Below are 18,201 nucleotides of genomic sequence, written 5' to 3'. Positions count from 1 at the left end.
CAGTTCTGTGTAGTAATTCAAGGGAGCTAATGTATTCAGTAAAAGTTGGCAATTAGTTGCATCTGACAATGAGAGAACAGATTTAAAAACCACTTGGAGGTTGATCCCCCTGTTCCTCTGACTTTAAATAAGAGACAAGAGCAGACATAAATTCTTCGGAGTTAATAAAGATTGCTATTTAAAGGCTTTTCACACTGATCCCCAACTTTAAATAGCTGCTTGTTAATTATACAGGTAGCAGTGTGACCTGCCAAATTGTAGTAATTAGCAAAGCCCCACAGGTACGGACCACAGTGTAAAACTCCCTAAGAAGTTCTGGGGAGTTTTTTAGCTATCCAAGGAAATTCTCACACAGTGGAATCTTTGAATCACAAACTCTATTTCCATACAAAATTCTAATTGAGGGAACATGTGCCTAGGAGAAGGTTTGTTTGCTGTCCCTAAAGTTTCCCTAGCTAGAGGAATACTTAATTCAAATCATGACCCTTGTGTGTTACTCTGCATCTCCAGATATTTGAAGTACTTTGTGGGTAAGTTCAGTGCCTTTTATATTTGGCAATGGCATCAGAAAGCACGTTAGCTCTGGCTGATTTTGCCCACTAGAATTGCCTGGACACCAAAGGTTTTGAGTTTTGATTCTGTTCTGCCCTGGTAGACATACAGAACCCCCCGAGTGGTTTCAAAAAGCCTTTTTCTGGTTGTTTGTTTGTTTGTTTTTGTTTTTTGTTTTTTGTTTTTTTTTTTTTGTTTTTTTTTTTTTTCCTAGAAGACATTGATTCCCATTTGAAAGTATAAACTTTTTTGTTTTGCTCTTTTCCTCCATCTCCCAGTTGAAATGACCATGTGGTTCTAGGCCTCCGCCAATCTCACTGATAACGTTTTATCGAAATCCAAGAGTCTCTAAAAACATTTGGCTTTGTTGAAAAAAGTATCTTTAGACTTAAAGGGTGTACAAGGAGAAGTGTTCAGACCTGTTATACCTAGCAATGGGTTTTAATCTCTTTCAAAAAGAGACCTGTAAGGAAAGGATTCTTGTTTGTGATGGGTATTGTATTTGCTTGAAAATGTTTCACTAAACTTTGAGGAGAAGATGCTGGAAAGATGCACGTGTTTTACCACAGCAGAGCAGGTGCTTTTCATGTTCACTAAATACATGAAAATAACTTCCCATGCTCTCCTGGGAAGCATCTGAGCAATGTTTTAGAGAAATCTGTAAAGGACTACATCAGCCTTGGCCCAATTCAACAGAAAAAAAATCTCATTGGGCAGACAAATAGTAACCAGTTGGAAAGGTAGGATTTTTAGGGCTGCCAACAACGCATTCTTTGCTCTCAGGAATGGATATTATTAGACACATCAGGTGAGTTTTGTCAATGTGTGTTCTTCTCCCACTGATATTTCTGATTAGCTGTAGTTGGCATGCGTTTCTGTATTTCCAGTTAGTGTTCTGCACAGTTGTTATTCAAATATACCATGTAAATAAGGTCTTGAGACTGTGGTGACCTCCACAAAGCTCTGGTGACTGCAGTGGCTTCAGATTTGAACAGCTCCCCTTATGCTGTGTTTAGCAGTATGTAAGTGGCCTGATTTCATTTATGATTGCCAAAGCAGCAAAGGTGAAAGAGGATCCAAAACTGTATATCAAGCTGCTTGTTTTCTTTAACTGAAGACTGTTTTTGTGGAATAGTTACTTCTGTGAGCTGAGCCAAAGTAATTAAAGGCTAGAAAGAGAGGAAGGGGTAAAAGCTTTTAAAAATAATTACCACTGCCTGGTAGAAGTATGCATATTTCTAATAAACTGGAATCAGTCCCAGTGCCATTCTGTTTGTTCAAGGCTTTTCTCTTCCCCTCTTAAAAGCATAATGTCTGTTTCTTTTTGGGAGATAGGTAATATAGTTGTATCGTTCATGTCATTATTTGCACATAATTTATATAGTTGAATATTCTTCTGTCATGGACCATGAGGTGATCTGTGGTTTCACATAGTTGTATTGATTATTACAACCCAAACTTGAGTTTTACCTAACTTGAGCATCTGTTTTGCTCTGTAGTTGACACTCCAGATCCCTATGTGGAGCTGTTCATCCCATCTGCCCCTGATTGCAGGAAGAGAACGAAACATTTCAATAACGATGTGAATCCTGTGTGGAACGAGACCTTTGAGTTCATTTTGGACCCCAACCAAGAGAACGTTCTTGAGGTAAATCACACGGCTGAGCTGCTTCTGTGAAAATGGAAGTTGTACAATGTCTGGAAGGTTAAAATGACAGTAGTTTGTACGTGTATGGCATCTGTTGTCTCAAGATTAGAACTTTTTTTTAAACATTAAAGGCTGGGTTTTGCCCGCAGGCATGGTGCTAAGCAAGCGATGTTGTATAAATTTCATTATTCAAGAAGTAGCCTTGAGAGTCATTATAAGAGATGCCTCTGAGTCATCTCTTGGACTGCTTCTGAGGGCTAGTAGCTTACTATTCTTCACATCAGCCATAAATTATTTTCTCCCTGCTTCCTACACCGATTCAGCTATTATGGACAGTGAATAGGTGGGGGTAAAGTCAAGTCTCTGCCCATTCCCTGCTTCTCCCTGTGGAGACAGAAAGCAGAAGCATGTTTCTGCTGTCTACTCTATGCCTGGAGCCCAGGGCTGAATAGCCCACCCAGTGATGTTTTGGGTACTCTTATTCCCTGTGCAGGCTTGTTGACTAAGCCACCATGAAGTGTGTTAAACCGTTTGGGTAGTGTACAAAAGGTGTTAAGTGCAACTGTTTTATAAGTGGGCATGGCAAGCATTTAAGGTTATCTACAGTCCTTTGGTACCTTGGTTCTTTGTATATGATGGCCTTAACAGGTGAAGTCTTCTGACCCAAGCTTACGGAGTGTCAGTCTAAATTGGCCAACTGGGATAGACACTAAAGCCTGTGCAGCTTTTCACTGAGCCAGTAACCATAGTCTCTTGGGGCTAAACTGTTCAAGATATGAATATTGTACTTCCTACAGGCTCCTTGTATTCCTGGGGAGAGGGGTAGGTTCTACAGTTTGGGGAGGGAGAATGCCATGATCAGCTCAGTGGAGCATGAAGGACTATCACATGCATCCTGCGCAAGAGACGGCAATACTAGGAAATTCCCAGCAGCTTCACTACAGCTTTGCAGGAAGCACATTACCCAAAATAGCTTCCACCAGCTGGTCAGGTGCAACAGTCTCCTGAGTTGATTCTTACTAAATGTTTTGGGCATAGACAGGCAATCTGGCTACATGAAATGAGAAAAGTTTGAAATCTCTAACGTAGTTCTTGCTTTCTAATAACAAGTCAGGCAAATAGATAACAGAAATCAGAGGGATGGAGTGATTCTGGCTTCTTTGTGAGAAAGCGTTTTGGAAATAGGAAGAAGAAAAGAAGAACTTGGGTTCATCAACCTGTCTGTTGCAGTGTGTGGGAACTAAAAATTGTTTCAATTTCGCCTGATAAAGCCTGTGTGGATTCTAACAGAAGTCCAGGGGCAGAGAGTTTTACTTGTCTTTTTGCTGATACTGTGCTTTTTTTGAAATTCTGCAGGAGCTACAGCTGGCTAAATGATCTTCAAAAGATGAGTGGAATGGTAAACTGAGGAATAGCAAATAATAGTTAAAATATAGTGTCTTGCTTTTATTGGCATTGTGTAAAGACTGGGTCAGATCTTGCTTGTAGTTGCACTTAGGCAGCTTCCCTAGTAATGTATGAATTTATTGAGTATAAAATTAATTTGAAAGATTTTTTAAAGGATAAATTATTAAAGTCACAAACATCAGTGGCTTACCTGCTGCCTTCTTGGGAACAGTAACACCTCTTACACTCTGTATCTTTATGCATTCTAATGTGAAGAAATAGGATGCTGGCAAGCCATTATTTTCTTACTGTTCCATGATCTCAGATATTTTTGACCATGTGGATGCCGGGGTCATTCGCTTCCTTCTGTGGTAGCAATGTGACTAGTTCATTTCCCACCAGGGTGAGAGCCCCCAGTTATTAAAACATCTTTTGTAATTTGGCTAACATTTTGTAAGGTGTTTCTCAGTTTTCAGAATGCTTTTGTGCAGTCATTATAAAGGACAGGATTTTATGAGCTGGCATGCTGTTGAATTCCCCCACAGTATGGCCATAGCATACTGCAAGTTGCTATCTCCTATAACAGAACACAACAAGATTGATTATAAGTAGAATTTGGAAATGTGTCTTTACAATAACCAAGGGCTGTTGCTGGTTTCTGAGGCACATGCTTTAAAATTCCATGAAAGTTGCCTGCAGAGAGCCAGTGATGCCATGTAATAATGGTTAATTGTGGATGTGGTTGATATGTATGTCTGCATACATCACATGTATGTGTTGTTCACAGTAAACATTCTATTCACCGTGAAAGATGGACTCTTTAGGTTGAAACTGAATGTGTTCTGCCACTCTTGTACGCACACACAGTGCCCAGCAGAGCCTTTGGATTCTGTGTGGAGTGCAATGTCAGAATTCAAATCTGTGAAGCCACCTCCCCACCCAAAACCTCTTTGTGAATTCCCAAGCTCACACAGACTCCACAATCCCTTCAGTTTCTCAGAGTATTTTAATCTAAATCTAACTCTATCCCAAGTAGTTTTCACTCTGACGTGTAAGAAGGTCTTCAAAATCCTATTAAGAAGTTTTTGCTATTGCTCTTGGTTTTAAAAGACAGCCCTCAGAGATTACAGCAATGGGCATGAAGTTCTGCGAGGAAACAGAAGAACGTAGATGCCATTAAAATAATGAGTTGTGCCCTAAAATACAGTTCATCATTTCAAAGGGTTGCTTGTGGCACAGGATAAAGAAGATTCCTTATAGCTGAGAAGAGGCTGAACGCAGGTGTAGCAACTAGTTATTCAAGTGATTGTATCTTGATTCCATTTGTTTTATGCAAAAAGATATGGTCCAAGCCACAAACATGATATTTTAGAAGATACAATTTCACAAAGTGGAAAAAAATCATAAGCTAAATGAGTTTGGAGAACTCATTTGATAGAAACCATGTAAATGGTAATTTGAAATTCTTTCTGAATGTCTTAACGTGAGAAGTTGGAAGGCTGCCACTGATCAAAAAGGCTGCTAGACGTAGACCCACATGGATTAGAGCAAAAGCATTGAACAGTGTTCTGTGGTATCCACATACATCTTTGGATGTTATCACCTTTTGAAAAGGCATGTGCTCTGACATGGAGAATCTGAGAAGAGACTTGAAGATCTGGCTGGATACAGAGAAAAGCTTTGTGTAATTTGGAATGCTGCACATTTTGCCAAATCATTGCTTTAAAAATCTTGGTCTGTAGATACAAAGCTAGCATGTATGGATTCTATCTTCACTGAAAAGTTGCTGTATGTTTTTCGACATAGCCCATTTAAAACTATATAAATTTCTCCACCAACAACTTTTACTAATTGGAAATTTGAAGTAGTTGTGTATTTTATATGTATAATTTGAAGTTACTATGTCTGCTTAGAAAGCCTTTTGTAAATGTTACTGTTGTACTCATGAAATTGATTGCCTTGAAGGTGCCACCCACGCCACCCACGAGCTTATCCTGTTTTAAAAGAACATGTCTGTTGTCTTTGGGTGTTGGCTTGGTTGGGTTAGGCCTATTCTTTTTCCACAGAATTCTTTCTTTTTTTTTTTTTAAAAACTTTAGGCACAGGCTGTATGGAACTAAAAAGGGATTTATCAAAGCAGAATTGAATAGCTGTGTATCTTTTCTAGGTTACTTTGATGGATGCCAACTATGTTATGGATGAGACTCTTGGCACGTCCACGTTTCCTATATCTTCTCTGAAACTAGGAGAGAAGAAGGAGGTCCAGTTAACTTTCAATGACGTGAGTTGCAGCATTCACAGCTTTGCCTTTGTTGGTGCAGCTTTGAACACGATGGAAAGTTCTTAAAAGAGCACCTGAACTGAGAGACCTAAACTATTGTGTAGATCAGGATGTACCACGTTCCAGTCCCCTATCAGATGTCTGAATTTTGTCTGTGTCACATTCTGCTTAGATAAATCTTCTTCACAAATCAATAGAGGATGGTGGTGATAAAGGCTAAGTGATGTATCTTAAAGACTCTCATTGAGTCTGATGTTACTGGAGTATTCTCTGTCATTTTGTTGAAGCATAAGAAAAACATTTAGCCTGCTCTTGATACTCATCAGAAGTACATGTCCCTAGATGAAAGGAAATCCAAAACTATTTCTGATCCCATCAGTCTACCTCAGTACTATGTATGTGTGTATGTGCTTTCTTAATATAGAGCTAAGTTTTGAATTCAGGAAGGGATTAGAATATATCACGGAGGGGGTAAAGGTGACAGCCTTTCAGTCAAGAAAGAGCTAAATATTTGGGGCCTGGGAGGGGGTATCTCCAGTGATGATTGTTCTCTGCACATCCTGCTCTGAAGCTTGTTTTCTCAGCATTCACTGTTGCTCATGGTTAAACATAGGGTGCTGGCCTAAAGGCACTGTATTTATCCTCTTACAGTCCTGCTGAGAGAAGAATTAAGAAAAACAGTGCCACTGAATGCCTTAGTGTCCCCACTGAGAGAATCCTCTTTAAAAGTCTAGTTTCAAACTTTCGTTTGCTAAACCAGTTTCTGCACCACTTGATTCAATTTAGTTTAATGGTCTTCGTTAGCATGAGAGGTTATGCAGAGCTTGCTGGTCAGTGTATTACCTCTACTCCTGATGCCTGTGGCTTACGGAAAGCTAACAGAAGTTCTTTTATTGTTACATGTTTCACTAGCAGTAAATGGCTTGTTGTAACACAGACCTACTTAACATGCAATAATGCATTAATTGGATTATTCTCTTTAAACATGTATACAAAACAGATGGAGTCAGTTTAACAGGGATTGTCTGCCTGCACGGTAACTCCTGGAAGTTGTTAAATCTGTGTGTAATTGAGCTTGTTCTGCACATACTAAAATATCATCGTTTATTAGAGTAAGATCTTGCAGTCCATTCTGAACATAATTCAGTACTTGTAGTTATATCCATCACATCTGGTTATCTTTATATATATTGTATGAATATACTACATGTATAAAAACTGTCTGCATTTCTGGTTTGGGCTATGGTTTATTATTTGATCAGAGGTCTTGATTTGTCACTGCTCTGCTGTTTTCCATGTGATACAACTTTAAAAGTGTGGTTACAGCAAATAACTGGTTCAAGCTTATTTATTGGAAATCTGAGAGTTTCATGTGTAAGATTTAGCATTGAAACAGGCATAGCCTTAGGGCAGTTAGAATTTTTATACCCTTTTTTTTTTTTTTTTCCAAGTTACATCAGTTTTTAAAGTTTCTGCATATTTATTTCACTAGGTGCTTCAGTCACTTCCAGAGTGTGGGCTGACTGCAGGTGCCTGGTTCTGCCAGGCACAAGGTGACGTAGTGAGAAAGCTGATGAATAAATTCTGAAAACACAGTTTAACACAGTTTACAAGACTCATGCCAATAATATAAGGCCTTGCCACATTACAGATATGCTTTAACTTCTCATCAGCACTCACCAAAGCTTGGTGGAGAACACAGGGGAAAAAAATCAGTGAAAAAGGCCAAATACACTCTGAAATCTAGAAGCAAATAGTAAGGGAACACCAAGTCAGGTTGAGGCCAGTGTAGACAATTTGTATACACAATGTGTATTCCTCAGATTTCTGTGGCAGCCTGTACAAGGTATAGAAAGTGGCATGCTATTTCCCTATTGGAATGTTTCACTTTAAGGATTTATTTAATCCTGAGTGTGCACATTGTTTTTTCAACCATTGGATCACTGCGTGGTTTCTGAAGTGCTTTCTAAATTAGTAATATCAGGTGCTGGAATAATGTAATTACTACTCTGTCTTTGAAGTATTTCCGTAAATGACTCTTCACTCTGTTTCTTCATGTTCTTCCTTTGTTATTTCTTTGCCTTTCCTTTCTCCCACCACCCTGTTAATATGCTACCTGATTTACAATTCCCATTTCAGAGGGCAGGAGTGGAGTGCCAGGTTTTACCTGGCCCGGCAGGTACGTGAGATGTGGGAGGCCAGAGGCAGCTTTGCACTTCCATACCCTTAACGACTCTGTATAAGTGTCAAGCGAACATTCAGTCTGAGGTGTTCTAGCTCCATTCCTAGTGATCACATGCCACAAACGAGGAGGAGAATCCATTCATAGCTAGGGGCAGAGTGAAACAAGTCACCATGTGTGAGTCTGTTGCACTCCTACAAGGCTGCACCGATGTGTAGGTGGCCACTGCATATGAGAGAGCTCCGGGAGGTGAAGATGCCTGTCCATTCTGTCTTTGTTCTAGCAACCTACTCCTGGATTTTGCTTAACATGCAGTTAGTGCTTTAAGCATCATTTTTTAAACTTCTGCCTGCAGGCAACGCCTGTAAGTGCTCTGTGAAAGGCCAAGGAGACCAGCCCATAGCTCATGGGTCAGGTAGTTCTGTGTGATCTGCAAGTGAAACCATTATGTAGTGACATTTATTAGTCATTATTACTGCATCTTTCAGAAACTCGTAAGCAATCGCTCTTCCTGATTGAGAATTTAAACATATTTAACTGTGGAAGGACACTTGGTGGCTCATGTGGAACTCAGAGCAGTCATTCCCTTACAAGTCTTTGTTTCAGATACAAGTTGAGTATGAAGTTTACCCAGTGAACTGGGAAGCAAGTGGCAGATAGACTGTGGCTGGCAGGAGAAACAAAGGATCTTACGTGTGTGAAGACAATTACATCCCTTCAGGCCAAAGATGAATAGCACTGTCAGAAAGTGATTGTCAGTGGAAGAAAGCCAAGGCAATGGGATCTGATGAATGAAAGTCAGGACCTAGCAGCACCTAACAGCGTTTTCTACTGTATTCCGTGCTAGTGGTGTATTTTGGAATCACATTGAGTGCTTTGAAAAAAAAAAGAAGTTCCATAGAAAAGAAACTCCTTCATGCATTTCCAAAATGTCCCCCTTTTTAAAAAAAGGCATTTAAAGAAAAATTCTGACAGTAATAATTAGTTTATGTTCCAGGTGTGTTTGGGTTTTTTTCCCCTCTGTAAGTGGTGTAACCATATTTAAATATTTCTTGTTTAGGTCACAGAAATTACTTTGGAATTGTCTCTTGAAGTATGGTAAGTATCTCATATTTAAAAAAAAAAAACAAATGTGGAAAATGTATTAGCGGCAAAGGTATTTTTTAGTTTGTTAGAAATTTTTGAAAAATGTGTCAGGTAGAGTGCAAAAATTGCTTGTTTTAACATAGAAATACCAAGTACTGTACAGTGAGGAAATTTTAAAATTGAGGTTTTTTTTCACATTGCAATTCCATCATTGACTTAAACACCATTACTTGTACTAATAGGTGTGCCCTTTCCAAATGTTTGCAGAAACAAGGCCATCACATATGAATTTCTCCTCCTGGCTTATGTTAAGTGCTTTCATTTTCAAGGGCTTTTTCTCTTATAGACTCATAGAGATCAGGTTCAGCTGTTACCCTCGTTATTTTACTTTCTGTGGTAACTTTGTGTATGGTAACTTTCAGTATATATGGATACTCATTAGAAAGCTGCCCCTGAAATGTATTTGACTGTTAGTACCATGCAGTGCTGAAGTCAAAGGTGAAGATCTCAGTAGGGCCAGGATTTCACCATGTGTAAAGCCAAGTGGATGCCCACCTTTTTTTTCCCTTTTTTTTTTTTTTTTTTCCTCTCTAGCTGTCTTTCTCCCTTTTAGCCCATCTAGGTGAAAGACGAAAAATCACCTTGAGGTGTAATCAGAAAAATATCTTTTAAATCTAAAAATGAATTACCAAGAAGGCAGCATTTAAAGTATTTTTTTTTTTTTTTTTTTTTTTTTTTTTTTTTTTTTGTCTGTAATTATAAATAGCAGTGCTGAGCACTGTAACTGTAAACGTAGAACTCTTTCATAATGACTCTGGGGACTGACAGACGCCGACCAGGGATAATTTCTTCTCATCATTTTGTACTAGTAAAGATGCATGAACCTTCCTTTCAGGACTTGTACATTACAAGTATTTCCTATCTCTGATGTTAAGTGAACAGAAGATGCTTGACTCTGCCTTGCTGCTCTTAGGCAGTAGGCTTTGAAATATGTTATCTTATCAAGTTCTGCTCTGTTATCCTTGGATAGCCAAACGGGTTTTGGATTCTGTGTGGACCTCTTGTTCATGGTATCGTGTATACTTTCATGGAACATTACTTCTAGACAGTCTTTTTCCCCTTTTTTCTTAATCCCATTGTTTTATTACATAGTAAGTTTTTTAAAAATTGAGGAAAAAGTTTTAAAAATCTGAGGAAACCCGTGCCTAAATAAATCCATTTCATCCTCGTATGTTTTTAATGAAGGACTCTTAGAAATGCTGCCTTGTAACTCCCATGTCAAATTATACAGAAACATTTTTAGCTCATCTTCTGAAATATGAGAATTTCAGTGAGACAGATACCAGGACGAATTTGTACGCTCCTCCTCACTGCTGCCTGCTGGAGGCAGTGCTGCTGGGAGGTATTGCAGCTCAAACCTTTTGAATGACGTGCAGGCTCGGTGAGTTAACTGGTCCAAATGAGGTGACAGTTCAGATTGTTTCTCCTGCCTTGATACCTGAAATGAGAAGTGGGAGGTGAAGTTGTAGCTTTTATTTCAGTACAGTGTTGAGGTCTTTACACAGCCCTGTCTGCATTTTTGATCACACAGTGTGGGGAAAATGCTCGAGAAAGAGGCCTTTTCCTGTGGCCAGCCAGTACAATTTGTGCTGAGATCCATACAGTGTTTGATTGTAAGACTGAATGGCTGCAGAGTCAGAAGTACCCTCTCCTCCCTTAACGTGAACCTCCAACTTAAGAAGAGTACGTGTTAGTAGGAATGTGTGAAAATTTTTCGCTGCAGTTCTTTGTTCAGTGGATAAGCAGAGAACTCAGATTTCTGGACTGTAAATTTGTAATTGTATGTGAGTGATGATCTCACTTGCTATATTTTAAGTTAGGTTTTTTAAAGACCATGTAATATACCACTAGAAGCTGCGTATTTTGTGTTTGGTTTTCAGTAGTATGTGAACAACGAGGTTTCTATATAAAATGCATGTCTTAAGGACACAGTGTGCCATTGTTCTTTGCATCTATCACTGATGCAATTGTATTGCATGAATAATAATTTTATTTTATTTAATCTTATGTAACTTATTGAGGAATTTACTCTTACTTCCACTCATTACCCTAGGTGATATTTTTAATTCTGTTTTGAATGATGCCTTTTGTTAAAGCCTATCTGTTTTGCAAAATAGCTCTTCAACTGATCTCCGGTTCAGCATGGCTCTGTGTGATGAGGAGAAGAAATTTCGGCAACAGCGAAAAGATAATATCATGCACAGTATGAAATCATTTCTAGGAGAGGAAAACAGCAAGAACTTGACGACCTCTCGTGATGTAAGTTGGGAGAGTTCATGTGAAGATTTGTATCACCTTAGGAGTCCTGCATTTGTCTCTCAAAGGAATGAATGAGACATATGAGGTAGAAGGGTTCGATGTAAAGACAGATAGGAGAAGCAAAAAAATTTCTTTTTCCCCTATGTGCATACAGTATTTAGGCTGGACACTGATTTTTCTTGTGCTCTGAATTTATTGATTAAACTTTAAGGAGGCAAAATCCTGTGCCAAAATGAAGCTGCCCATAATGTGCAAAAGGACAATACTGTGTGAATGCCATCGTAGGATAGAAGTCACAGCTTTTCATTTGCACTGGCACCTTAAGCACACTGCTGTAACTTTTATCTGGTTCTTTATTGTTTTAAACCTTAGCAGACTGTGCCTAGGTTAAAATTGGGCAAAGGAGATAAATCCATGCTTTTAATTTTGCTCTGATTCTGAATTCCATGCTTTGCTAAGGTGTTGGTCCTGAGCTGAGATCGTCATCTGAAAAATGCCTAAGGGGCATGTGAACTATCTGCTGCACAAGAAGCGTGCGGTGGCTCTGGGCATGTGCCCAACTGCAGAATCTGCCCTTGCATGCTTGATATCCAGCCTGTGCTCTTTAAAATGGCCTTGGCTGTATGGCCTTCATGTCTAAAAGATTAGTCAGGAAATGAGCTGTTTTAATGTTAAACTCATCTTAGGAATTATTTTCTTTCTTTCTTTTCTTCTTTTCCTTTAGACCATTTTAAAGGATTAGGATTATGAAGTTTGTTTCTTAGGGAATGTGGGAAACTGCAGCTTTCACTGACTCACTGGTGCTCTTACCAAGCTAACAGAAGGTTAAGCCAATGGATCTAGCTGGACTGATGGTGGTTTGGGTCACATCAGAGTGAGGGAGGGTGCTGAACCCTACTGATCTCAGTGATTTTATAAAACGCTGCATTATTTTGAGTTAATTAAGGATATACTTGCTACAGATCCACTTATTTAGTAGTAGCTTCTCCATCTTCCTATTTCCTCCTTGCTTGTTCCTTCTCCTGTTCTGCTCCCAGAATTGTGACATGAAGACTGTGTGTATGTGGGGAGTGTCAAACAGTGAACAGAGTCGATGAATTAATCTGGGTTGATTAATTCATTGATATTGGTTCGTTTTGTGCAATTTTAGTATCTAAAAGCAGAATGTGACAGTCTTTTGCAGAAACTGGAACCAACACTGAAGAATTCCTCTTAAATTTCTATGAAGTTTAGAGCAGGTGGTAAATGTGTTGTATACTGTTGAACTCTGTCTTGCATGATAAAATCTGCTTGTATGAGCTTTCCGAGGAAGATGAAAGAATTTGACAAATATCATGCATATTTTATTTGCAGTGATATAAATTCTGCATATTGTGAAGGAACATTTTCAAGGTTTTTTAATTTTCAGTTCAGTTATTTTAATCTTAAAACATGCAAATCTTATCACAGTAGATGTTTGTGAATGTGACATTGGTCTGGTCTTCTACAGTAGAATGATATCTTTTTCAGAAAGGATATAGATATTCTGCCAAGATCCAGTTAGAACTGGAGTGATACTCAGTGCCTGAAGTATCAGTTCTCTGCTGTGCAGGTGGTATGTGTGCATACGTGTGTAAACCTTAGATTTCATATTCTTTTTGTCATCATCTTCACTTGGTATCACTCACTGTCTGAAATACTGAAATTTTATCAGTTAAATTGCATCTTCCAAGACCAGACAGTAATCGCTAATTGTAGCCTTATCAACCCTAGGAAGGACTGAGGTAATGTGATCCTCCCATTTTTCATATGCCAAGTGTGTATTTCTAAGCTGACTTGTCAGAATTTTTAGCTGCTTCTAGCGATGAAAAAAAATCTTTTTGTTCAAATTAAAATATAGCTTTGTCCTTCTAGCATGTCATTTTTACTTTTATTGCTACAGATGGAAGATAGCAGGAGGATTTATAGGATGTTTGTAGTCTTAACATGGCATCAGAAGTCGGGAGACATAATGAGTATTCTTAGGTGCCTGTGAGTCATTGTTTAATCTTAAACAAGTCACTTACTTACTCAAAGTTCATCTGAGTTTCTTCATCTGTGGATAGCAACATGTGTGCCTTGCAGGGATGCCATGAGACTTTAGTACCTGTGAAATAATTATACATCCCTGGATGGGGAAATGAGTACTTCCAAATTTCCTTACTTAATCTTGAGGCACATCCTGAAAACATAGAGGAGGAGATTTCTTGTACCTGTGTTATTCCTCAGTTTGTTTTTATAATTTTTGTTGCTTTAATCAATTTTCTAAAAATACCATAATCAATTAAAGAAAGCATATAGTTCTCTAAGACTGGATTTGCAGAACAATTTTTTAATCATCATCTGTTTACCCCATGGCAATTTTTATTCCACCACAGGTATTCTTGTCCCGATCTTGTGCATGGTGTTTCCAGGGCATTTGGATAAAAACATCCGTACTGCTCATTCTCAAAACAAGATTTAATATGTTTTAGCTTTTCTTTTTTTGTCAGATTACTTGAAAATATGATTGAGATGCCTTTTTCAGAGCTTGCTTTTCTTAAAGCATATCTTGTTTCCCAAATCCTTTTCATTTTCATGCCCAGTTTGGTGATTAAGCAATCAGCTCTTGTTGAGATGAGGCACCCATTGCTTGAAGTGGAACTGTGCGGTGCTGGGCTTGGCCGCACAGTACAGTGCCCCATGGATCCTAGAAACATTACAGATGTATTTACAGAACACTTCCTCAGTGTTCTTAAATCCTGTTCAGTGGAGTTTGTTTGGATGGTATCTAAGCTGGTTTGTTCAAAACTAGCTTGGGTCCCTCAGCTGCGTGCTGTGCAGACCAACTACAGGAAAAAGAAAGTCATGCTGGTGTGGCCTTTTGGTCGTTCAGAAGTGGGCACAACCATATGGAATCAAGTGCAGCAGGTATTAGAGCAGTGGGCTTTTGCTTCCAAGACTTCTGAATTCAATTCTCATTTTTGCCGTTGACTCACCACATCACGTTCTTGTGAGTCACTTACCCTTTTGGTCTAAGTTTACTAATCAGCTTGAATGGGTTTAGTACCTCTGCCCCAGTTTTACTGATTATGTACAAAGGACTTTGGGCTCAGCGTGCCTCAAAGTGTGGAGTGCATTAGGCCCAGCTTTTGTACGTGGAGAAGCGTGCATGCCTTGGTATCCTGTCTTTTCTCCGTTTTTCCTCAATCGTGAGATGGCTTCTTGGTTCTTTTCCCTTTGTCCTCTGTCTGCAGCTACTTCCCCCGCTACCCCTGTCCTATTTAACCTAGAGGGCAACTTGTAAGATGGGTGGATGTAGTTTCAAATTTTAACATTTCTTGCCCTTAAACATGTTGGAAAGTGAATTGCAGCTAAAAAGCTGCTTCAACAAACCTACCTGCTTGAAAATGTGCTCTACTCTCCTCTGCAAAGCAGGAAAGGACTCTTAACCTTCATCACTTGACTTATGCCTACAAGTCAACTTGTATTCAGCTGGCTGAAATAAATGAATGTAAATGTGCAGTAGAAGCTTCTGTTCAGTTATCTTTTCATCATTTAAAAGCTTTACTTACTGTGGGAAGACTACTTAAGATGCTGCCCTCTGATCTAAAGCTCTTTAGTTGAATTTAATTTCTGGAAATGAAGTGGTGATTGCAGCTCTTCATACTTTACTTTGGTATCAGGTGGAAATGAAGAGATTCTATACATCCACCTACTCCTCAGTGTACCCACCTGCCCCAGTTGAGGAATCCGTGATTCCCAGAATGCCTGTGGCTTGACTATACAGGAAGTGTTTGCAGACAGGATGCTAGTGACTCTTCTCAACATTCTTTGTTGATCCTCCTTAGGGATTTCTCTGCATCCCGAAGAAAACTCAGATTTTCCCTTGTGCTCGTGCCACTTCGCTGATGAATAGATTTGTTGAATAGTGGTGCTTTGGAAGTGTTCGCACATACTTTTTCCAGGCTTGCACCTGCAAACCACCCTTTTCATCCTGTTGGGATTTGTCTGTGTAGGTTAATTATGTAGTGTTTGTAAAGAGCTTTCAAAGCCTAATGTGCATTATTAAATTTGTGATTAGTAATATGGCTCTTCTGTTCAAAGCAACTGCTCCGTTATTGGGGTGTTGGCTTAAGAAAACAGGCATGTCCTAAATCTTTACCTTTGTTTTGTCATTTTTTTGATAGATAGTGATCTCTGGAGGTGCATGACGAATGCTGATGCCAGTAAATGCCTGTGGTTTCTATTACTAAAGCTTAACACTTATGAAGAAGATAATCAAATAATCTTACTGCATCAAGAATAAGTAGCTTTTATGGAGTGGAAACCTCAAGAAATGTCTCAACTTACTTGGTCATTGTGCATGGTCATTTCCGTGTGACTGTGCGTTTTCAATCCGCAGGGGAGTTTCATGGCTTGGAGTGTGGAGTCTGCAGAAAGAAACTGAACTCAGTAGTCACGTGGTTCCTTTTATTGTAACTAATCCCATCTATTGGCACCTTAAATTGCATTTCAGTGAAATTTTTGACTGATTACCAGTTTGATCAGATAGGGCCTTTCTGCACAACTGTGCAATTCTTTTCATGCTTAGTAGCAACCAAGAGGTTGTTGCCTTATCACCATTGAACAGTGGAAAATTCTTCTAAGTTTTGGAAATTGGGAAGCAGATGGGACCTTTGCTTATTCTAAAACACTTGATGATGGTAGCAAGTGAATTTTTGTTTTATTTGGTCTTCTTTGTAGATGCTAGGGGAAACTATGCTGTAGAAGGGAACAGCTTTGAAGTCACGGCTGGGAAGTCTGGGTATTAAGAAGGAAAGAAGTACAAAATAAAACCCTTGTAGATACATTTTCAGTATGTTGTCACGTGTAACTGGGTCTGCTTTTGCTCACTTTGCTGTTTCTTCATAGCTGAGTAGGTATACAGATGCACATAAATTCTCCTTACCTGTCCTGTAGTTTTTGCAAGGTGGTTGTAAATTTGAGACTGTCTTCATGCTATGTAGTAATAGCAGGTGTTTTTATTATAAAATGTGTTTTTAAACTCCTAGCCAAAATATTATTTGTCTCTCTTCTGTTTCTGATTAGTAACTTTTACTGCTCTTGGCTCTTTCAAAAGGATATCATTTAGATTAAAGCTGGTGTTTGGATTGCTTTAAAAATGTATGTGGTCTTGTAACTAAATAGTTCAATTAATAACTAAATTGAATATCTTTTCTATTTTGGATTATGGATAAGAAGGACAGACATTCTGAAGAAATTTTATTATATGAGTATATTTTTAGTTAGAACTCTTGCTACGAGTGATGACTTCTTCAAATAAATTCTAATGCTTCAGATACCAGGTAATTAGAATTCTAAGTAACAGGGCATCATGGGGGCAACAACTTACTAATGCTGAGATCTGATGTGGTTTATTCACCCAATCTGTAGACTTATTGGTTGTATTTTAAGGTCTGAAGCAGTGCCACAAATCTGTGGGGGTGAACTGAACTTGAAATTCTGTACGTTATTTCAGTAGACAGGAAGCTAAGGAAGGTCATAATGATAGTATTTGACTTCCACTATATATGTATATTTTACTACTTGACCTGAAGAATCAGAAAAATCAGGCATTACCTTTGTGCCTGTAAGGAACCTAAAATGGAAGATTCTGTGCAGTGATAGTATTGTGCCCTATTAGCAAGTAGTAGTGAGTAAATAGTGAATAGGTAGTGAATAAGAAGTACAATTGTAGAAATACTGTTGGGGGGGGGACCTCTGGAGGTCAGCTAGTCCCAGTTGTCTCTGGAAGGAGTACTGTTGCCAACACTCACTTTACTGCCAACAGAGAAAATCGGGGTTGGATTCTGCCTGGCAAGCCCCAGAAGAATCCAGAGCTTAGCAAATTCCAGAGTCCTAACTCTGATGCTCATTTCTCAGCCTTGGTCTGATCCTGAACTCACTCACTTTGTGAGGACTGCAGCCCAGGCTGCTCCCGGTGCCTGCGCTTGCCCCTGGCTCTTTACGGTTTGTGAGCAGCAGGTGAGGTACAGCATCAGTCAGCCCCTCCGCCATTTGCATTGGGAGGTTGTCACCAGGGCCCTCTACAAATTTCCTGGATGGCTCCCACAATGCTGACCTTTCAGCAGGGGATTAAAATCCCCTCCTGAGGACCACAGCCAGATCAGGAGGCTTCTGGTTTTTAGAGGAAGCCTTACCCGCTTCGTCCCGTTGGTCAGCAGTCTGAATCCGACCACCCCAACTTCCCTAGCGTTACTTGCTTTCTGATCATGACCCAGAAGCTCCCAAAAGGCGTGCCTCTGGTTGCATCATGATGTTCTGTGCAGTCAAGGAGCTGCTTTCTTGTTGATCACAGCCCCCTTGCACCTTTTTTTTCCTGCCTATCTTCCCGGCCTCCACACATCCATGGCAGTGTGCCAGGCGTGCACGCTGTGCCACCAAGTCTGTGGCATTCTGATTGTGTCATAGACCTGTGACTGCACTCGAACTTCCAATTTTTCTTGTGTGATGTCTCTCTGCACTACTATAGGGACATTTGAGGTAAGCCCCTGAACACTCTTCCTTCTGAGCAGGAACGTGCGGGTCTCACTACTCACTTTCTCCCATGCATTCCTCCTGCATTTGCAATATTTGCACCCTTCACTCAGGTCCCCATCATTGAAGTTTGTCTGAAGTCTTCCTCATTAAATTAGCAAGTCTGTTCATGAAAGTGTTCCTCACTCTGTTGGTCAGGTGGATTCTGTA

General features: G+C 39.4%; 1 protein-coding gene across 1 annotated transcript in view; it reads left to right on the top strand.

The window, feature by feature from the left end:
- The window catches only part of PLA2G4A (phospholipase A2 group IVA), an 83,468-nt gene that overhangs the window by 36,960 nt on the left and 28,307 nt on the right, over positions 1-18,201 (top strand). Inside the window, exons 4-7 of the mRNA XM_042785841.1 lie at positions 2,052-2,200; positions 5,754-5,867; positions 9,110-9,147; positions 11,313-11,454. Of these exons, the coding sequence (XP_042641775.1) occupies positions 2,052-2,200; positions 5,754-5,867; positions 9,110-9,147; positions 11,313-11,454 (443 nt within the window). The remainder of the gene's footprint in view (positions 1-2,051; positions 2,201-5,753; positions 5,868-9,109; positions 9,148-11,312; positions 11,455-18,201) is intronic.

This window comes from Tyto alba, unplaced genomic scaffold (genome assembly GCF_018691265.1).
Source record: "Tyto alba isolate M040663 unplaced genomic scaffold, T.alba_DEE_v4.0 Super-Scaffold_1000006, whole genome shotgun sequence".
NCBI classification, from domain to species: domain Eukaryota; kingdom Metazoa; phylum Chordata; class Aves; order Strigiformes; family Tytonidae; genus Tyto; species Tyto alba.
Note: the sequence above shows the minus strand (reverse complement) of the source record. Positions and strands in the feature narration are given on the sequence as shown.